Here is a 19,402-nt window from a genome sequence, read left to right as displayed (position 1 = left end):
GGTAACAAGAGCAGTCTGAGATTTCTGACGTCCTCCAAGGGCTGACAAGGACTCAAAATAAAATGTGATTCACATCGTGATCTGGACTTTACCTGGATCCAGATTCCACAGCACAATGCAATAACTGCATACTAATCCAGAACGACTGATCAAGATGCTGCAATCTGTATTAAATCACAAGTTGAAACAAATTAGTGTCATCCTGATCTTGATTTTATATTGTGATGTTGTATCTTTAGTTTAGTTTATTAGATTATTTAAGGGACAATGTAAAGCATCGTTAAGCTCAGTGAGACAGAGATGAGTTGCACCAGAATGGCTAATTTCCATCTGCAGTCCCTGGATACGTCAAATAATTTAACAATGAAATTGCACAATATTCAAAAATTGATCTGCCACAATCACTCACTTTCACAGGCAAAGTCAGATCATATCACAGTCCGTCACAATCAGATCATATCACATACATTCATCTACCACAGAATAATTCACCACTCTCAATACAATACTAATCAATTTCATTTCTACTAGTATTTACAACACAGCTTAAATTACTTTAAAATCCATGCCCCCTAGAGGCTGAACTATTACACATCTAAAAACAAAAAAGATTGTATGTAAGAAAACATGGAAATAACATTGAACAGTTTCTTACACAGATAATAAAAAAACAGACTTGGAGTCAGTGCTGACAGGTCTGACCATTCAACAGCTACTTTTTTAATTCACTGGTGAAAATAAAATAATTTGTTTGACTTTTTAGTGCAGTAGGAAGATTGTTCCATTCTTTAATTGCTCTATACGAAAAAGCTGTCTGCAAAAGTTGTTTTGCGTTTTGGAACAGTACACTGCCCCCTGGTGGTGGAGCGTGTGCGTCTGTTTGTCACTTGAGATGTTAACTGGACAAAGTTCTGCCGAGGAGCAGGAACAGAGTTATGAATCATTCTGTGCACTAATTGGATACTAGCCATTTTTTGAATATTTTCAAAATTCAACAATCTATAGTTTTCCAGAAAAATATAGATTGTTTTCTGTTGCAGAACCTGCATATTGATCTGGATCCCAACATCCAGCACTAACAGGCTCTTCCTTTGTACAACAGCCACATGTGATTTACATTTTGTCATGATCCATCAAGCAGATTTGAGATGATCCTCGAAATGAGATGAGATGAGCTTTATTGTCATTGTCTTTGCACGAGTGCAACAACAAAATTACTAGTTTACCGTAATAATGGCACACATCAGAATGAAAGACAACACATATACATTTGACATTGTTTATGTGCACTAAACTTGAAGCAGTCCGTCATCCGTATTGAGGCAAAGTGGGTGAAGGTTGCAGCAGGAGGGGCCCTCACCGCCCAGCTTGGGGTGTTGAAGGCTGCAGCAGTAAAAACCGCACTGCCTTCGAGGTGGCGTGGAGGAAGCCAGGCTGAGGGGAGTGGAGAGTCACGGTCTGTGTGTGTGTGTGTGTGTGTGTGTGTGTGTGTGTGTGTGTGTGTGTGTGTGTGTGTGGCGCGGGGGGGGGGGGGGGGGGGGTGCGTTGTGCGTCGTTTGCAGATGAGTTAAGTTTCTGTCCGTGTGTGCATAAAGTCTGATGTTGCTAGGCAACAGCAGGCTCGGGGGGGGGGGTGTCTAGATAGATAAGAAGGGGGAGCTAAATTCCTTCACCAAGGCTGTTGATCCTTCTGGGGGAAGAGCAGGACAGTTGACCTTCTGGAGCCTGTGGGTCAGGGCAGCGCACAGACCAATCAGTGCCAAACCTCCCACCATAAAAGCGAATAGAAATAAATCCTCAGCGTCTTCCACACAGAGTGGCACCAAGCATGTCACACTCCATTTCTCACAGGCGTCGAGCATGTAGCCCGCTGGGTAGATTCCATCAGGGCACGCTCTCCAGCCCTGATTTCCTTGTCGAAAAATGTTGTCAATAGTGTTGAGAGACCAGCTGATCAGTTTCATAGTTGATCCGAATCTTAATTTGAAATCTTCACAGTCTGCTGAAGCTGGGACTTTGAAGGTCGGAGCAGAGATAGAGAACAGAAAGGAGGAGAGGACAGGGGAGGAATGCAACGGCCCTTGCCGGAGTCCCAAGCTGACATGATGAAATGGTGAAAATTTAAGAAATGATCCAGAATCGAGATCTTCATCCCAATCAACTCCAAAATTTAATGGAGTCTTCCATGACCTAATATCTGTGGTAAAAGGTTTGTCTAAATCCGTGCAGTAGATTTGATGTAATCCTGCTAACAGACAGACAAATAAACCCGCCATTTTCATCCTACCATCTGTCCTTCCACATTCCTATCTTTGATACTATATCTACCCATTACTTCCTCATCACTTGCCCATTTAAGTCCGCTCCTATCACCACTCTTCCGTGCTTGTGTTCACTCTCCACCACCTCATCTAACTCACTCCAGAAATCTTCTTTCTCCTTCATGTCCCAACCTACCTGGGGCATACATACTGATGATATTCATCATCACCCCAGCAATTTCCAACTTCATATACTCTTCCTTTAAAATGATGCCAGAACCATTTCTCTTCCTGTCCTCACCATGATACAACAACTTGAACCCACCTCCTATGCTCCTGCTTTTAATTCACTTCCACTTGGTCTCTTGCACACACAATAAGAATAAGAAAGAACTTTATTCGGACTTCCGGTCGGAACTTGAGAATGGCAGTAGCCTAAAAACATCGCTCCCCCGACTTTTAGTGGTAACAGGCCCTGAGAGGTGCAATTTGAGCTGTAAGCGTAAAATACCAATGCAGTACGGGGGCCTTTACGATGACAAGAGGCAAGCCAAAAAGAGCTACTTGTGCCTCTGAGTTAGTTACAGACGAAACCACGGAACGGGCTAAGCTAGCATCAGAGCTAACAGAGGTGGATGCGTAGGGAGAGCGGCCAGTGAACAGGTCTCTGACTTGGAGACAGTTCTACGAGAAATAAGGGAATTCCACCTGGAAACAGTGGAAAACCTGAACGATATACAGGCAGAACTAAAAACGGCTAATAGCAGGTTGACGAAACAGAGTGATGTATCGGGGGGCTGAAGATTGAGTCAAGGGCATAGAGGAGGCGATGTGAGCTTATCAAGCTTCAGAAAAGGCTGGAGGAGCGATTGGTGGACCAAGATGGACGTGGGCGACGTGAAAATATGCACCTTCACAACATCCGAGAACGGCCTGAGGAAAGCGTGGAGTCACTGGGAGATTTCGTGGAAACTGTGGGAAAGACTTTTGCACTCCGCGTTGAGAGCACACAGAGTGCTCGGACCACGTCCCCCCACAGATGCCCCACCACGATCGATTGTTGTGAAACTGTCAAGTTACAAATGCAAAGAAGAAATTATAAAGAAGTGGGAGAAGAGGGGCTTTATGTACGAGGAGCAACGGGTTTACGTGGACCATGATTATGCGCCTGAGGTGATGAAGAGGAGAAAAGAATACGCCGGAGCGAAAAGAGTGCTGAAAGAGAAGAAAATCAGATTCCAGACATCCTTTCCTGCAAAGCTTCATTTTCTATGAAGAAGGGACTCGTGTGTACAACATGGCAGCAGAAGCAACTAAGGATATGACGGCAAGAGGATTTCAAGTTCACATCGTGAAGCCAGCAGAGGACCCCCCTGGAGAGATTCTACCGTTTGTGGCGCTCTGCTCGGCAAGGAGACAAGCCGGACCAGGCAACGTCTTTGTGATACAAGGAGAAACTGCAGGCCTTTAACTACAGAAGCGTAAGGCCGGTGAGCCAATGGACCAACAGGAACATTTAATCAGTAAGATACAATGGGGTTATAGCGAGATGATGTTGAAGATACTTTAACATCGTGCTTAAGTTTAGAATATGGACAAGTGAGCCACCTTCTTTTTATTTAAAGTGTCATTCAGGGGTGCTTTTTTCTTTGAAAGGGAAAACGAGAACTTTTGAAGAATGAACATGGCCAAAAGGGCCCCCTACCAGATGGGACTAGGGGTTATCCCTCAGAGCTGGTAACTTGCCCCAGAAAGGTTCTTTCTTGGACCTCAGGTTTGGAAGTCCTACATATGTTATTCAAAATTAATTTTTTGTTATAATTGTTCTAGAAGTTTGTGTTAAGTAGCACAATGGGTGGAAAGAATCATGAAAATTGTTTTCAGCTGTACAAAATCGTACTACAGAGTAATCAGATTAAAGTAGACTCCTATAATCTAAACGGGCTCCTCAGTCCAATCAAGAGGAGTACAGTTTTGAGCAAGATGAAGAAAGAGGGTGTGGAGGTACTATATTTACAGGAGACCCATATGACTGATAAAGAGCATGAAAAACTTAAGAGAAATGGTTATAATCAGATTTTTTCATCTTCGCATCAGTTGGGGCATAGGAGAGGCATTTGTATATTAATATGTAAGAGAATGAGTTTTGAAATACTTAATACCATAAAAGATGGGGAAGGTTGGTATATCATAGTCATTGAGAGCCCAGAAGGAGTTTTGGTTGCATTCCTCAACATTTATGCGCACCCACCCCCCCAAGTTTCATATTGGAGATTTTTTTTTTTTAAAGCACCTCTTTGATTTGGTGATAACTGAGAGTGAAGGGGTATTGATTGGGGGAGGCGACCTTAATCAGAGACTTAATCCACAGTTAGATTCCTCGGGGAAAGCCCAACAAAACACTACTATTGGTAAAAGAATTTCTAAATTACTATCAGAACATGGGATTTTGGACATATGGAGGGAACTTAACCCACTGAAAAAAGATTACACCTATTACTTGGCCTCTCTTGCTCTGTATTCACAGATTGATTATTTTCTAATACACACAAAAGATTGTTATAGAGTAAAATTATGTGATATGGGGCTTATGGATCTGTCTGATCACTGTCCAATATATTTAAAAATGTACATGGGGACTGAAAAAAAAAACATTATGGTGACTAAATTCAAGTCTTCTCAATGGTCAGATGAAGGAGGAAATTGAGAGGGATATTTGTGAATATATTCAAGAAAATGATAATGGCGAGGTGTCTCCATCTGTATTATGGGATGCATGTAAGGTGGTATTGAGAGGGAAGTTGATAGCAAAATTCGTTCACTTAAAAAAGATGAGACAAGCAACACTGAAGTCATTACAAACAGATTTGGATTGAGGGAGAAGGAAAATAAAAACAAGTTTCACAATACACCGTGTATTGTGAAACTTACTTGTTTTACTTAGAACGAAAATAAAAACAAGGTTGATAGTAAGATTATTGATGAGATTAAAACAATACGGGCAAAAGTTAATGATATTTTATCCCAAGAAATCCAGAGGATTTACACCAAACAAAGATATTATGAGGCGGGGAGTAAATCCGCACAATTATTGGCATATAAACTTAAAAAGCAATAAACATTAAGACAAATTTATTAGATGAAAGACCCCCAAACAAAACAAGAGGTATACAAAACAGAAGATATACGTAGATGTTTTGAATACTACTATGCTAAGTTGTACGCCCAAACAAAAAATGACAATGAATCCCAAATAGAAAAGTATTTAGATGAGTTACATCTACCAAAAATAACAGAGGAGCAGAATCAAAAGTCAATGGCTGAAATAACAGGGGAAGAAATAAATTCTGCCATTTCCAGACTCAAAACTAATACAAGTCCTGGTGCCAATGGCTATGGCTCTGAATGGTATAAAGTATATATAGAAAAACTCTAATTCCATTACTACAAAAAATTTCAGTTGGATTTGACAGGCTGGGAAAATTCCAGATTCTTGGAGGGAAGCAATAATTTTGTTTATTGCGAAAGAGGGTAAAGATGGAACAAATTGCTCTACAGACCCATTAGCGTACTTAATGTGGATCATAAAATTTTTACTGCAATTTTAGCTCGAAGAATGGAGAAAATATTGCCAGAGATCAAAAGTTTAGATCAGACTGGATTTATGAAACAAAGACAGACACATGACAGTATCTGACGTATTCTACTGATTATGCAACATGTTAAAGAAAAAAACTTGGAGGCTGTCATCTTGGGAATGGATGCAGAAAAAGCATTCAATTCCGTAAAGTGGGAATTTTTGTTTAGAGTAATGAAAAAAGTTTAACTTTCATGATGGATGTATTAGGACTGTGCGATCTCTATATATGGATCCAATAGCAAGGATCAAGCTCAGTGGTAGTCTGTCAAAGGCAATCAAGCTCGAGAGGGGGTGTCGTCAAGGCTGCTCGATCAGCCCATTATTATTTGCCATCTTTCTGGAACCCCTTAGCCAATGGATAAAACAGTGTGTGAATATTAAGGGTATAACCATGTCGGAACAAGAACAGAAAATAGCGCTGTTTGCAGACGATGTCTTGATTTATCTGGAGAACCCAAACTCATCATTACCTGTCCTGATGACATCCTTGACAGAGTTTGGTAGCCTGTCGGGATGCAAAATTAATGTTCAAAAAACCCCAATCTTTATCTTTTAATTTTGAACTAAACCAATTTATAAAACAAAACTGTTCGATTAATTGGGAGCAACAATCAATGAAGTACTTGGGCAGTCACCTAACAAAAGACTTTGGAAACCTGAAAGCGTCAAATTATAAGGTAATATCAATTATAAAAGCTGATTTATCAAAATGGAATTTTATCCTTTTTTAAGCTTGGTATCAAGAGTGGAGGTGATTAAGATGAATATAGTGCCACGCTTGCTGTATATATTTCAAAACCTTCCCATTGAGTTAACAGAGAAGGATTTTAGAGAATGGGACAAATTAATATCTACTTACATAGAGCAGGGTGCTAGACCACTGTTTAAATATAGAACTCCTCAATTGCCAAAAAAAGGGCGGTCTAGCTTTACCTTGCCTTAAGCGCTATTACCAAGCTGCTCAGTTGAAGGTCCTTCTAGGTTTATGTGATCCAGAATATGTTGCAAAATGGAAAGACATTGAGGGGAAAACTGTACCACCAGTCCAAGCTTTTTTTTTTTTTTTTTGTGGGATCTGCAATTACAGAAAATCTGGGGACAAAATGTGAATCCTTGGCTGTGGGTGTCTGAGGTTGTGGTCCGAAATCCTGAAAAGTACAACTGATAGAAAAATGCAGGCTATTGAGATGGATCGCATATGATACTGATTTTGCACCAAATGCAGTGGATGGCACATTTAAAATGTGGGAAAATGGTCCAAAAATGTCTTGGGAGATTAATTAAAAGAGATGAAGTGATGCGTTTTCAGCAAGTAAAAGTTGTTTTTGTTTCAGCAATCAGGATACCTACAGCTAAGGCATTATATACAGCAAAAATAAAAATGGGAATGTTAATATTTCTGAATTGAATATACTTAAAATTGCCCTGGCTTCTTATAAATCAGAGTTAAGTAGTAAAGTTATTTCAAAACTATATATAGCTTTAGAAGAGTTAAAAGGGGATGCCACAGTATATGTGAAGGAAAGGTGGGCGAGGGAAACAAACCTTGAAATTTTGGAAGGGGACTGGGAACAAATGATATATCATTGGAAAACTAGTTCCTTGTTTTGGAGATAATATGGGTGTAAAATAAAAAAAAAAGTTTTTTTCATTACTTCTGCGCAAAGGAAGTATGCTGTATTAAATGTTGAGGTTATGTGGTGAGGATAAAGCAGATCACTTCCACATGTTCTGGGGTTGCCCCTTAATTCAATACTGGACTGAAATTAAAAAAGTTATAGATGTACTACATATTAAAATTCCAATAAGGTTTGAAATTGTGTATTTGGGTAAAATTGAAATGTTGAACTTAAGAAAAGATGATAATAAATTATGAGAATCATGCTCTTGGCTAGCAAAAAGGCAATCAGCAGAAGATGGTGAACAGATCTGGTCCCCAAGCTGGAGGAATGGTTGATGTCATGTTGAATATATATACATTATGGAGAAAGTGACCGCATCTGTTAGACCAGAGGTAAACAAATTCAATCATATGAAGGGATGGCTACAATACATTAGACAATACAGATCAGATTTTGTAAAGGACTTTACTGCACGTCAGGGACATTTCTATTTTTTTTTTTTCTTCCCCCCCCTTCTGCTTTGAGTGGACTTTAATGTGACATTAAGTGGACTCTTGGATATATAAAGACTTTGAATGATGTTTCTGTACAACCTGGTTCGAAGCTACAGTGCTCTTGTTTTAAGGCTGAATAAAATATAAATAAAAAAAAGAACTTTATTTATCCCAAAGGAAATTGTTTTGCCAGAGTGCCAATACAGTAAACATTGCTTTTTTGTTGTTGTTTTTTTTTTTTTTTTTTTTTGGGCTACAGTGAGAACAATGACTACATGTTTATGCAAAGTGACTGAAAGACATTTGCACAAGATGTTTGACAGTGTTGCACATAGCTCTGAGTAACTGAATAACTGTTCAGTATGTATTCATCCTGCAGAAGGGGGAGGAGTTATACAGCCTGATTGCCACAGGTAGGAAGGACCTCCTGTGGTGTTCTGTGGTGCACCTCGGTGGTCTCAGTCTGTGGCTGAAGGTGCTCTGACAGGACGTCAGTGTGGCATGCAGGGGGTGGAGATGTTGTCATGTATGCTGAGCAGCTTCCTCAGCATCTTCTCTCTGACACCTCCACCACAGACTCCGGTTCCACCCCCAGGACAGAGCCAGCTCTCCTGATGAGCTTGTTGAGTTTGTTCATGTTAGTTGTCGTCAGCCTGCTGCCCCAGCACACTACAGTGTAGAAGATGACGCTGGAGACCACTGAGTGATAAAACATCTGCAACATATTTCTACAGACATTGAAAGATCTGAGCCTCCTGAAGAAGTACAGTTGGCTCTGACCTTTCTGACACCACTCCAGTTTGTTGTCTATGTGGACACCCAGGCACGTGTAGTAGTCCACAATGTCCACATCAGTTCCACTGTTCTTAACTGGGTTCGGATGGGTCTTTGGTCTTCTCAAGTCCACCACCAGCTTCTTCGTTTTAGATACGTTGAGCTGCAGGTGGTTGAGTCCACACCACTCCACAAACCTGTCCACCACACTCCTGTACTCAGCCTCCTGGTCACTGCCCACAATAGCAGAGTCGTCTAAAAACTTCTGCAGGTGACACGACTGTGACCAGAACCTGAAGTCTGAGGTGTAGAGTGTGAACAGGAAGGGAGACAGGACCGTCCCCTGTGGTGCCCCGTGCTGCTCCTGATGGTGTCGATTGTAATGTCCAGAAGCCTCACATACTGTGGGCGGCCTGTGATGCAGTTGGTGATCCAGGCCAACAGTGGAGTCTCCACCTTCATGTCCTGTATCTCATCACTGAGGAAGTCAGGCTGGATGATGTTGAAGGCGCTGGAGATGTTAAAGAACATGACTCTGACAGTGCTGCCTGCCTCCTCCAGGTGAGAGTGAGCTCTGTGCAGCAAGAAGAAGGTGGCATCCTCCACTCCCCTGTTGGGCTGGTACACAAGCTGCAGGAGGTCCAGTGATGATTCAGTGACTGTGTGGAGGAGCCTCAGGATGAGCCTGTGCAGTGACTTCATAATGTGTGATGTCAGGGCCACAGGTCTGTAGTCATTGTGTTGGGGTTCTAAGGGACCAAACATGAGGTTTCCACTGCCAATATGTCTACCTTTCTCCTCTCCATCATATCAGCCAGCTCTCTCTCTCTTTACCAGTCAGACTGCCAACATTCACAGTCCCCACTCACTTCCACCCATCTAATTTTCCTCTTCTCCCGCTTTCTCTGGATACGTTTTCCTTCTTCACCCAGCAGTAGCCCGCAACGGCACTGGTGGCAGCCGTTGTTTAACCCGGGCCTCGACCAGTCGGTAAAGAAATTCAATTTGTGCTCTTCATGGTTGTGTTGGCTTGTCCTACACCAGATGCCCTTCCTGACACAACCCTCCTCTTTTATCTGGGTTGGGGACCGGTGCTCAGAGTGTACTGACTGCACACCCCATGTGGCTTGAGTTACACTATTTAGTCCATGAAGCAACAAAATACCACATCTGTGATTGGTCAGGACTGTCATGATGTCACAGAGTGTCTCTTGATGGACAGATGTCACTGTTTTTGATGGATGTGCAGCAGAGTGAATCATGTTGATCTTTGCATTCACCCAGTAAGTTCTTGTTCTGCTTCTTAGTTCCAACAGAGAAAGGAGCCACTGGCCTCAGTAACCTTGGCAACACATGCTTCATGAACTCTAGCATTCAGTGTGTGAGCAACACCAAGCCTCTGACGGACTATTTCATCTCAGGGAAACACCTGTACGAGCTCAACAGGTGTGTGTGTGTGTGTGTGTGTGTGTGTGTGTGTGTGTGTGTGTGTGTGTGTGTGTGTGTGTGTGTGTGTGTGTGTGTGTGTGTGTGTGTGTGTGTGTGTGTGTGTGTGTGTGTGTGTGTGTGCACAAAACTCCTTAGAATCTGAATCTCAAATGAATCATCCTGAACATGTGATCTTCCTGTGGTGCTTTTACAGAACGAACCCCATTGGAATGCGAGGTCACATGGCCAAGTGCTACGGTGACCTGGTGATGGAGCTGTGGAGTGGAACCCAGAAGAATGTTGCTCCACTCAAACTCAGGGTGAGCATCTCTGTTTCATGTTTCACAGCCAGTCAAGAGCCATCCGCAATTAACCAGCTGCAGCAGGTGACCTCCGGCAGCAGGGTTCGTGACCTCAGATCTATAATACATGAGATCATGGCTTTGCAAATTTGCCCATTAAGTTTCCACAAACAGAGAGCCTTCCAGTATGGTGTTTAGTGAGTAAATGTATATTCAGCTTGCTCCACTGCACCATAAAGATTTTTTACCTTGCAGACCCTCACAATGTATTTGGAATCACAGTTTTATTTTTATTTTTTGTATTTACTGCTTTCTGACCACCTGCAAAATGTCCAAGAGTAAGTCTGAACGAGACAGAGAAACATCTCCGCTTGTGACACCTGTAACTGTGGCAGAGATTGGCCTCCTGCTGGAAGACCACAGAGCTGCGCTCTCTGCAGACTTTGTCTTCTTTTGAAAGTTTGTCGTCTAAGCGGGACAGTGTCCAATCAGCAATGAGTGAACAAGGTTTACGTATTAATTCTCTCGAATTTGCGCACACTGACTTTGATCAGTGTTTGGACCAGCTCGAGGGTGAATACTCTGCACTCCGAAAACATAACGAGTGGTTAAAATCCAAGATGTCAGACCTGGAGGGACGCAGCAGACGCCAGAATGTTTGTTTGGATTGTAGGTTTACTTGATGGTATGAAGTGTAATATGTATATATATATATATATATATATATATATATATTCCCCCCCCCCCTCATAATTTCCAGTGCTTGCATCCATGTCTCACTGGATTAATAACTTTAATAAAATGTTTTGCTGATTTTTTTTTTTTTTCTTTTTTTTTGCTCTTAATATTAAGACCTTATCATCTGAGGTTGCTTTTTTGGTTTGTTTTTTCCTGAGGACAGCATATGACCATCAGGTATTGTGAAGACGTGCCGTCCGTCTGTCTGTCTGTGTTCAGCATAAGTCCAGTTCTATTACTGCCACAGTCTTCAAATTCACAGGGAACATTTTTGGGACACAGACATTGGACAAGTTCAAAGATGGCTAACCTTGATTTATTTTAAGAGGTATTTTAAGAGGTTAAAAAGTCACATTCTGTTTGAATCTGTTCTGCTTTGTTTTTGAGTGGTGGGAGATGACAGCCAATCAGAGTAGAGCTGCACTGTGATGTCAGTGACTGGTCTTTTCAAAACCGCTTTGCTTTTGTTTATATATATGTCTTTCATATACAAGTATTATGTAAAAGCTAGCGAGAAATAAATGCTTCTACAACTGAAAATACTCTTTTTGTAACCTGATAACATATTTTGTAGCGTTAGTGTGCACACTAACTCAAAGCTAACTTCCTATATAGTTAAATTTGTCTCAATATCAGGAAATGCACAGAGGGTCATCGACAAATACTCCTTGATTTGCATAGCTTCTGCTTTTGTCAAAAGCTTATATACACGCAAAGCCTCCTGCAGACGCTGTCAAAACATTTAACTGATTAAGAGAGGGGCTTCATTGAACATGTACAAATTGTGTGTAAGATAACAGGATCTTAATAATTAATTAAACAACTGCTAATTATAAAGAACACAAGGCTCATACGGCCGAGGGTATTTTAGTATTGCATTATATTTTCATAAAGTCATGAGGATAATGTGGCTGGAGCCGGCAGTAGGAGGTTACAGATTTCAATTTCAATTTATTTCATTTTATATAGCATGAAATCACAAGGTTGCCTCAAGGCACTTCACACAAGTAAGGTCTAACCTTACCAACCCTCAGAGCAACAGTGTTAAGGAAAAACTCCCTCTGAGGAAGAAACCTCAAGCAGACCAGACTAAAAGGGGTGACCCTCTGCTTGGGCCATGATACAGACACAAATTAAGAACAGTTCACAAAACGAATGTACAGGAAATGTTGCCATTGCACAGGGTGGTTTCTGGAACAGATACCACACCCATCTCTGGATGGAGCCGCACCTCAAACAGAGACAAAAGAAAAAAAGCAGAATCAAGCATCAGAAAGAGAAATACAGTGTAATTTGTCAGCATTAAGCAACAAGAAAAACAGAAGAAATACTAAGGTGATTGCCGGCCACTAGGCCTAAACTTAACTAAAAAAACCCAGAATTTAGATGAAGTTGAGGCCGCGGCCCGCTCCATTTACTAATAAAATGAATTTAAAAGAGTGAAAAGCATAAAAACAAGGAGGAGCTGGGGGAGGTGTGTGTGGATCGGGAGGTTTGGGCGGCTTTGCTTGAGCTGCTGCCCCCGCGACCCGACTCCGGATAAAGCGGAAGAAATTGGTTGGATGGATCCTGTACTTGCCTCTAGTATAAAAACCCCTTCTGCTCTGTCTTGATCCTTTTCAGACTTTATGACCCAAAACAAATACATGGATCCTTGGCGATTTCATAATCCAGAAGAATCACAATCAGAATCGACTTTATTGCCAAGTAGGTTCTCACATACGAGGAATTTGATCTGGTGTCATTGGTGCATAAACATCAACAACAGCAACAAACAAAAAAAACAACAGTAAAATTACAAGCTAAATAAATAAAAACAATCCAGAGTATCTTCTTTTTTCTCGTATGTTCATCACACATATTCTCGTATCATTTTTTTTTTAAATTAATGGCAATTTTATTTCAAAAGTTCATAATTCTGAATATCTTCCTGTTGTGATCTCAGATCATGCTCCTTTGGTTCTTGTCCCCTCACCATACATCTCAACCTCCTCAAAGGTTAAACCCCCAACTACTCACTGACTCTACCTTCTGTGAGTATATTTCATCTTCTACCGATAACTTTTTAATTACTAATAAATCTGATGCCACCTCAAACACTTTATTATGGGAAACTCTAAAAGTTTATCTTACAGGCCAAATGATTTGTCATTCCAAATTTTAAAACGTGACCATCAGTCTGCCCAGAAACCTTCACCAGACGTTTATAAGCAGCGTCTTAATTTGCAGCGTGAGTTCAACTTGATCTCGACGAGGGAAGTTGAGCAGTTGTAACTACTATGAATATGGTGCAAAAGCTGCTCGCTTATTGACCCACCAGCTCAGGTGTCACTCGAGGAATTCGAGGAAAGATGATAGCAATCTCTGCTACTCTAAAGAAGCGTAAAATTCAAAAAATACAAGAATTAGAAACCAAACTTAAAGAACTTGTGAAAGAACACTCCACTAAATAATTTGGTCAAATTAAAAATAAAAGAAGTGAAAAATGAGATAGATGCTATAAACACACAGGAGATTCAAAAAAGCTCCTTTTTACAAAACAACGATATAACGACGCAGGCGGGAGAGCACTCAAGCTTTTATCTTACAGATTAAGAAAACAAGAGGCAGAACGGACAATACATAAAATAAAACACCCAGTAACAAATGCTGTGGTGACTAGCCCTGAAAAAATACAAGAATGCTTTGAAGAATATTACCGGAAATTGTATTCTCAACCACAATTAGGGAGCAGTGAAGACATTGACGCATTTTTATTATCCCTAAACTTACCTAAAGTCTCAGAGGATCAAAATAAGAGATTGACATCAAAAATAACAAAGGAAGAAGTTTCAGCATCAATAAAGAGATTGAAAAATGGCAAAAGCCCAGGGGCCGATGGATTTAATTCAGAGTGGTATAAAGCTATGCAAGAACATCTAGTCTTAACTTCTTCTTTGTCTTTCGGCTGTTCCCGTTAAGGGTCGCCACAGCAGATCAATCGTTTCCATCTCACCCTGTCCTCTGTATCTTCCTCTGTCACACCAACCACCTGCATGTCCTCTCTCAGCACATCCATGAACCTCCTCTTTGGTCTCCCTCTTCTCCTCCTGCCTGGTGGCTCCATCCTCAGCATCCTTCTCCCTATATACCCTGGGTCCCTCCTCTGCACATGTCCAAACCATCTCAATCTCGCCTCTCTGACTTTGTCTCCAAACCGTCCCACCTGAGCTGTCCCTCTGATATGTTCATTCCTAATCTTGTCCATTCTTGTCACTCCCAAAGAGAATCTCAACAACAACAACATAGCTGGTCTCACTACTGTTTTGTAAACTTTCCCCTTCACTCTTGCTGATATTCATCAATCACAAATCACTCCTGCCACCTTTCTCCACCCACTCCACCCTGCCTGCACTCTCTTCTTCACCTCTCTACCACACTCTCCATTACTTTGAACAGTTGACCCCAAATATTTAAACTCATCTACTTTCACCACATCTACTCCTTGTAACTGCACTATTCCACTGGGCTCCCTCTCATTCACACACATGTACTCAGTCTTGCTTCTACTGACTTTCATTCCCCTTCTCTCCAAAGCATATCTCCACTTCTCCAGACTAGACTCAACTTGCTCTCTACTCTCACTACAGATCACAATGTCATCTGCAAACATCATAGTCCATGGGGACTCCTGTCTGATCTCATCCGTCAACCTGTCCATCACCACTGCAAACAAGAAAGGACTCAGAGCTGATCCTTGGTGTAATCCCACCTCCACCTTGAATGAGTCTGTCATTCCGACTGTGCATCTCACCGCTGTCACACTATTCTTGTACATGTCCTGCACTACCCTAACATGCTTCTCTGCCACTCCAGACTTCCTCATACAATGCCACAACTCTTCTCTTGGCACCCTATCATAAGCTTTTTCTAAGTCCACAAACACACAATGTAACTCTTTCTGTCCTTCTCTGTACTTTTCCAACAGTATTCTCAGAGCAAACATTGCATCTGTAGTGCTCTTTCTTGGCATGAAACCATATTGCTGCTCACAGATCTTCACCTGTTTTCTAAGCCTAGCTTCTACTACTCTTTCCCATAACTTCATGCTGTGGCTGATCAGCTTTATGCCTCTGTAGTTACTGCAGCTCTGCACATCACCCTTGTTCTTGACAATAGGAACCAGCACACTTCGTCTCCACTCATCAGGCATGCTCTCACTTTCCAAGATTTTATTAAACAATCTGGTTAGAAACTCTACTGCCATCTCTCCTAGACATTTCCATGCCTCCACTGGAATGTCATCTGGAACAAGTGCCTTTCCAATCTTCATCCTCTTCATAGCAGCCCTCACTTCTTCCTTGCTAATCTCTTGTACTTCCTGATTTACTCTCACCACATCATCCAGCCTTTTCTCTCGCTCATTTTCTTTATTCATCAACTCTTCAAAATATTCCCTCCACCTTCTCAGCACACACTCATCACTTGTCAGCACATTACCATGTGCATCTTTTACCACCCTAACCTGCTGCACATCCTTTCCAGCTCTGTCCCTTTGTCTGGCCAATCGGTACAAGTCCTTTTCTCCTTCCTTACTATTCAACTTCTTGTACAGCTCACAATATGCCTTTTCTTTTGCTTTTGCCACTTCTCTTTTCGCCTTACGCTGCATCTCCTTGTACTCCTGTCTACTTTCTTCATCTCTCCGACTATCCCAAAACTTTTTTGCCAACCTCTTTCTCCTTATGCTTTCCTCGACCTCTTCATTCCACCACCAATTCTCCTTGTCTTCTTTCTACTGTCCAGATGTCATACCCAGTACTGTCCTAGCTGTCTCCCTCACCACATCTGCAGTACTTTTCCAGTTGTCCAAAATTGCTTCCCCTCCCAGTGCTTCTCTCACCTGCTCGCTAAATTTCACACAACAGTCTTCCGCCTTCAACTTCCACCATCTGATCCTTTGTTGAGCTCTCACTCTCTTCTTCTTCTTTACCTCTAAAGTCATCCTACAAACAACCATCCTGTGCTGTCTAGTGACACTCTCTCCTGCTACCACCTTACATAACTTGCATCTCCTATAAAGAATGTAGTCCACCTGTGTGCACCTTCCTCCACTCTTATATGTTACCCTGTGCTTCTCCCTTTTCTTAAAGTAGGTGTTCACCACAGCCATTTCCATCCTTTTCGCAAAATCAACTACCATCTGTCCTTCCCCATTCCTATCCTTGATACCATATCTACCCATTACTTCCTCATCACCTCTGTTCCCTTCACCAACATGCCCATTGAAGTCTGCTCCTATCACCACTCTTTCATGCTTGGGTTCACTCTCCACCACCTCATCTAACACACTCCAGAAATCTTCTTTCTCCTTCATCTCACAACCTACCTGTGGGGCATATGCACTGATGATATTCATCATCATCGTCATGCTAGGACCAATTTTATTCACTTTATACATGCTTCCCTTAGGCAGTATTATTAGACGGTATTGCTTAAATTTTCATTGTTACGCAGATGATACCCAGCTTTATCTATCCATGAAGCCAGAGGACACACACCAATTAGCTAAACTGCAGGATTGTCTTACAGACATAAAGACATGGATGACCTCTAATTTCCTGCTTTTAAACTCAGATAAAACTGAAGTTATTGTACTTGGCCCCACAAATCTTAGAAACATGGTGTCTAACCAGATCCTTACTGTGGATGGCATTACCCTGACCTCTAGTAATACTGTGAGAAATCTTGGAGTCATTTTTGATCAGGATATGTCATTCAAAGCGCATATTAAACAAATATGTAGTACTGCTTTTTTGCATTTACGCAATATCTCTAAAATCAGAAAGGTCTTGTCTCAGAGTGATGCTGAAAAACTAATTCATGCATTTATTTCCTCTAGGCTGGACTATTGTAATTCATTATTATCAGGTTGTCCTAAAAGTTCCCTAAAAAGCCTTCAGTTAATTCAAAATGCTGCAGCTAGAGTACTGACGGGGACTAGAAGGAGAGAGCATATCTCACCCATATTGGCCTCTCTTCATTGGCTTCCTGTTAATTCTAGAATAGAATTTAAAATTCTTCTTCTTACTTATAAGGTTTTGAATAATCAGGTCCCATCTTATCTTAAGGACCTCGTAGTACCATATCACCCCAATAGAGCGCTTCGCTCTCAGACTGCAGGCTTACTTGTAGTTCCTAGGGTTTGTAAGAGTAGAATGGGAGGCAGAGCCTTCAGCTTTCAGGCTCCTCTCCTGTGGAACCAGCTCCTAATTCAGATCAGGGAGACAGACACCCTCTCTACTTTTAAGATTAGGCTTAAAACTTTCCTCTTTGCTAAAGCTTATAGTTAGGGCTGGATCAGGTGACCCTGAACCATCCCTTAGTTATGCTGCTATAGACGTAGACTGCTGGGGGGTTCCCATGATGCACTGTTTCTTTCTCTTTTTGCTCTGTATGCACCACTCTGCATTTAATCATTAGTGATCGATCTCTGCTCCCCTCCACAGCATGTCTTTTTCCCGGTTCTCTCCCTCAGCCCCAACCAGTCCCAGCAGAAGACTGCCCCTCCCTGAGCCTGGTTCTGCTGGAGGTTTCTTCCTGTTAAAAGGGAGTTTTTCCTTCCCACTGTAGCCAAGTGCTTGCTCACAGGGGGTCGTTTTGACCGTTGGGGTTTTACATAATTATTGTATGGCCTTGCCTTACAATATAAAGCGCCTTGGGGCAACTGTTTGTTGTGATTTGGCGCTATATAAAAAAAAAATTGATTGATTGATTGATCATCACCCCTTCAATTTCCAACTTCACACTCATCACCCTGTCATCTTCAGTGGAAGACCACAGGATCTAATACATGGCGAGAGTTTGGATGTAAGAGTATTACGAGGTTCTTTACGACACCTGTTCAAAAAAGACACAGAGGGAGTGGGGATTCATGTTGGAGGCTCTGTGGCTCCTCTGGGGCCAACCACTATCACATTTTTTGGGATTGCAGTATTCTCAAATCATACTGGTCACAGATTTGCAATCATGTGAATTATGTTTTTGGCTCTAAAGTGTCGTTTACATTTGAATGCTTATATTTGGGAGATGTAAATGTTCAGAATTGGAGAAGGGGTGAAACAAAATTATTGGCAATCCTATTAATAGCAAGTAAAAAAGCCATCACAAGAAAATGGTTGAAGGCAGACCCTCCCTCGGTTGAAGAATGTATAGAAATAGTCCACGATATCTACGAGATGGAAAAACTATCCTCCATCATTCAGAACCAAAGAGACTCTTTTTACGAAACATGGACAAAGTGGACAGAATATGTGAAATATACAAGATCGGACTTTACTTGAACAATATTTTTATAAATGAATACTGATTATTCATTTTCTGACCAAATGTAACAGCACTCTTCCCCATTCATTCCCCATCGTATATTTGAAAACTTAAAAATAAAAAAAATTCCAAAAAAAAAAGCAGCAAACATTGAGAAACATTTACAAAATACAAGAGCCACAAAAGAATTCTGTGGTATACAAGGCAGCTCACATTCATAAATGCTTTGAATTTTACTATGATAGGTTGTACTCCCAAGCACATAATAACAATGAATCCCAAACTGACGTTTTCTTAAATGGCTTAGATCTACCACAAATAACAGAAGAACAAAATAACTCATTGATATCATAAACAACAATGTAAGAAATAAATGCAGCAATTTCTAAAATCAGAAACAATAATATAATATAATTACATTAAATATCTTGTCTTTGTGGTGTATTCAACTGAATATAGGTTGAAGAGGATTTGCAAATCATTGTATTCTGTTTTTATTTACATTTTACACAACGTCCCAAGTTCATTGGAATTGGGGTTGTAATCAGAACATTATTCATAATAAGACAAACACTGTGTTAGTGAGCAGAAGCTAACAGGATAATTATTTGTAAACTGCTGCTGGGAGGTGATGGTTTAGTGCTTAAGGTGTTGGCCTTGAGTCCAGAAGATCATGGGTTCAAATCCCCAGCCTGACTGGAACATCACTAAGGGCCCTTGGGCAAGGCCTTTAATCCCCTATTGCTCCCGGTGTGTAGTGAGCGCCTTGTATGGCAGCACCCTGACATCGGGGATGGAAAAGCGCTATATAAATGCAGTCCATTTACCGTTTTGCTTC

The 19,402-nt window shown here is 41.3% G+C and overlaps 1 protein-coding gene across 1 annotated transcript in view; it reads left to right on the top strand.

Annotated features, from left to right (window-relative positions):
- The window catches only part of usp32 (ubiquitin specific peptidase 32), a 215,450-nt gene that overhangs the window by 162,869 nt on the left and 33,179 nt on the right, over positions 1–19,402 (top strand). Inside the window, exons 20-21 of the mRNA XM_034169021.1 lie at positions 10,099–10,237; positions 10,434–10,539. Of these exons, the coding sequence (XP_034024912.1) occupies positions 10,099–10,237; positions 10,434–10,539 (245 nt within the window). The remainder of the gene's footprint in view (positions 1–10,098; positions 10,238–10,433; positions 10,540–19,402) is intronic.

This window comes from Thalassophryne amazonica, chromosome 4 (assembly GCF_902500255.1).
Source record: "Thalassophryne amazonica chromosome 4, fThaAma1.1, whole genome shotgun sequence".
In the NCBI taxonomy this organism is placed as follows: Eukaryota; Metazoa; Chordata; class Actinopteri; order Batrachoidiformes; family Batrachoididae; genus Thalassophryne; species Thalassophryne amazonica.
Note: the sequence above shows the minus strand (reverse complement) of the source record. Positions and strands in the feature narration are given on the sequence as shown.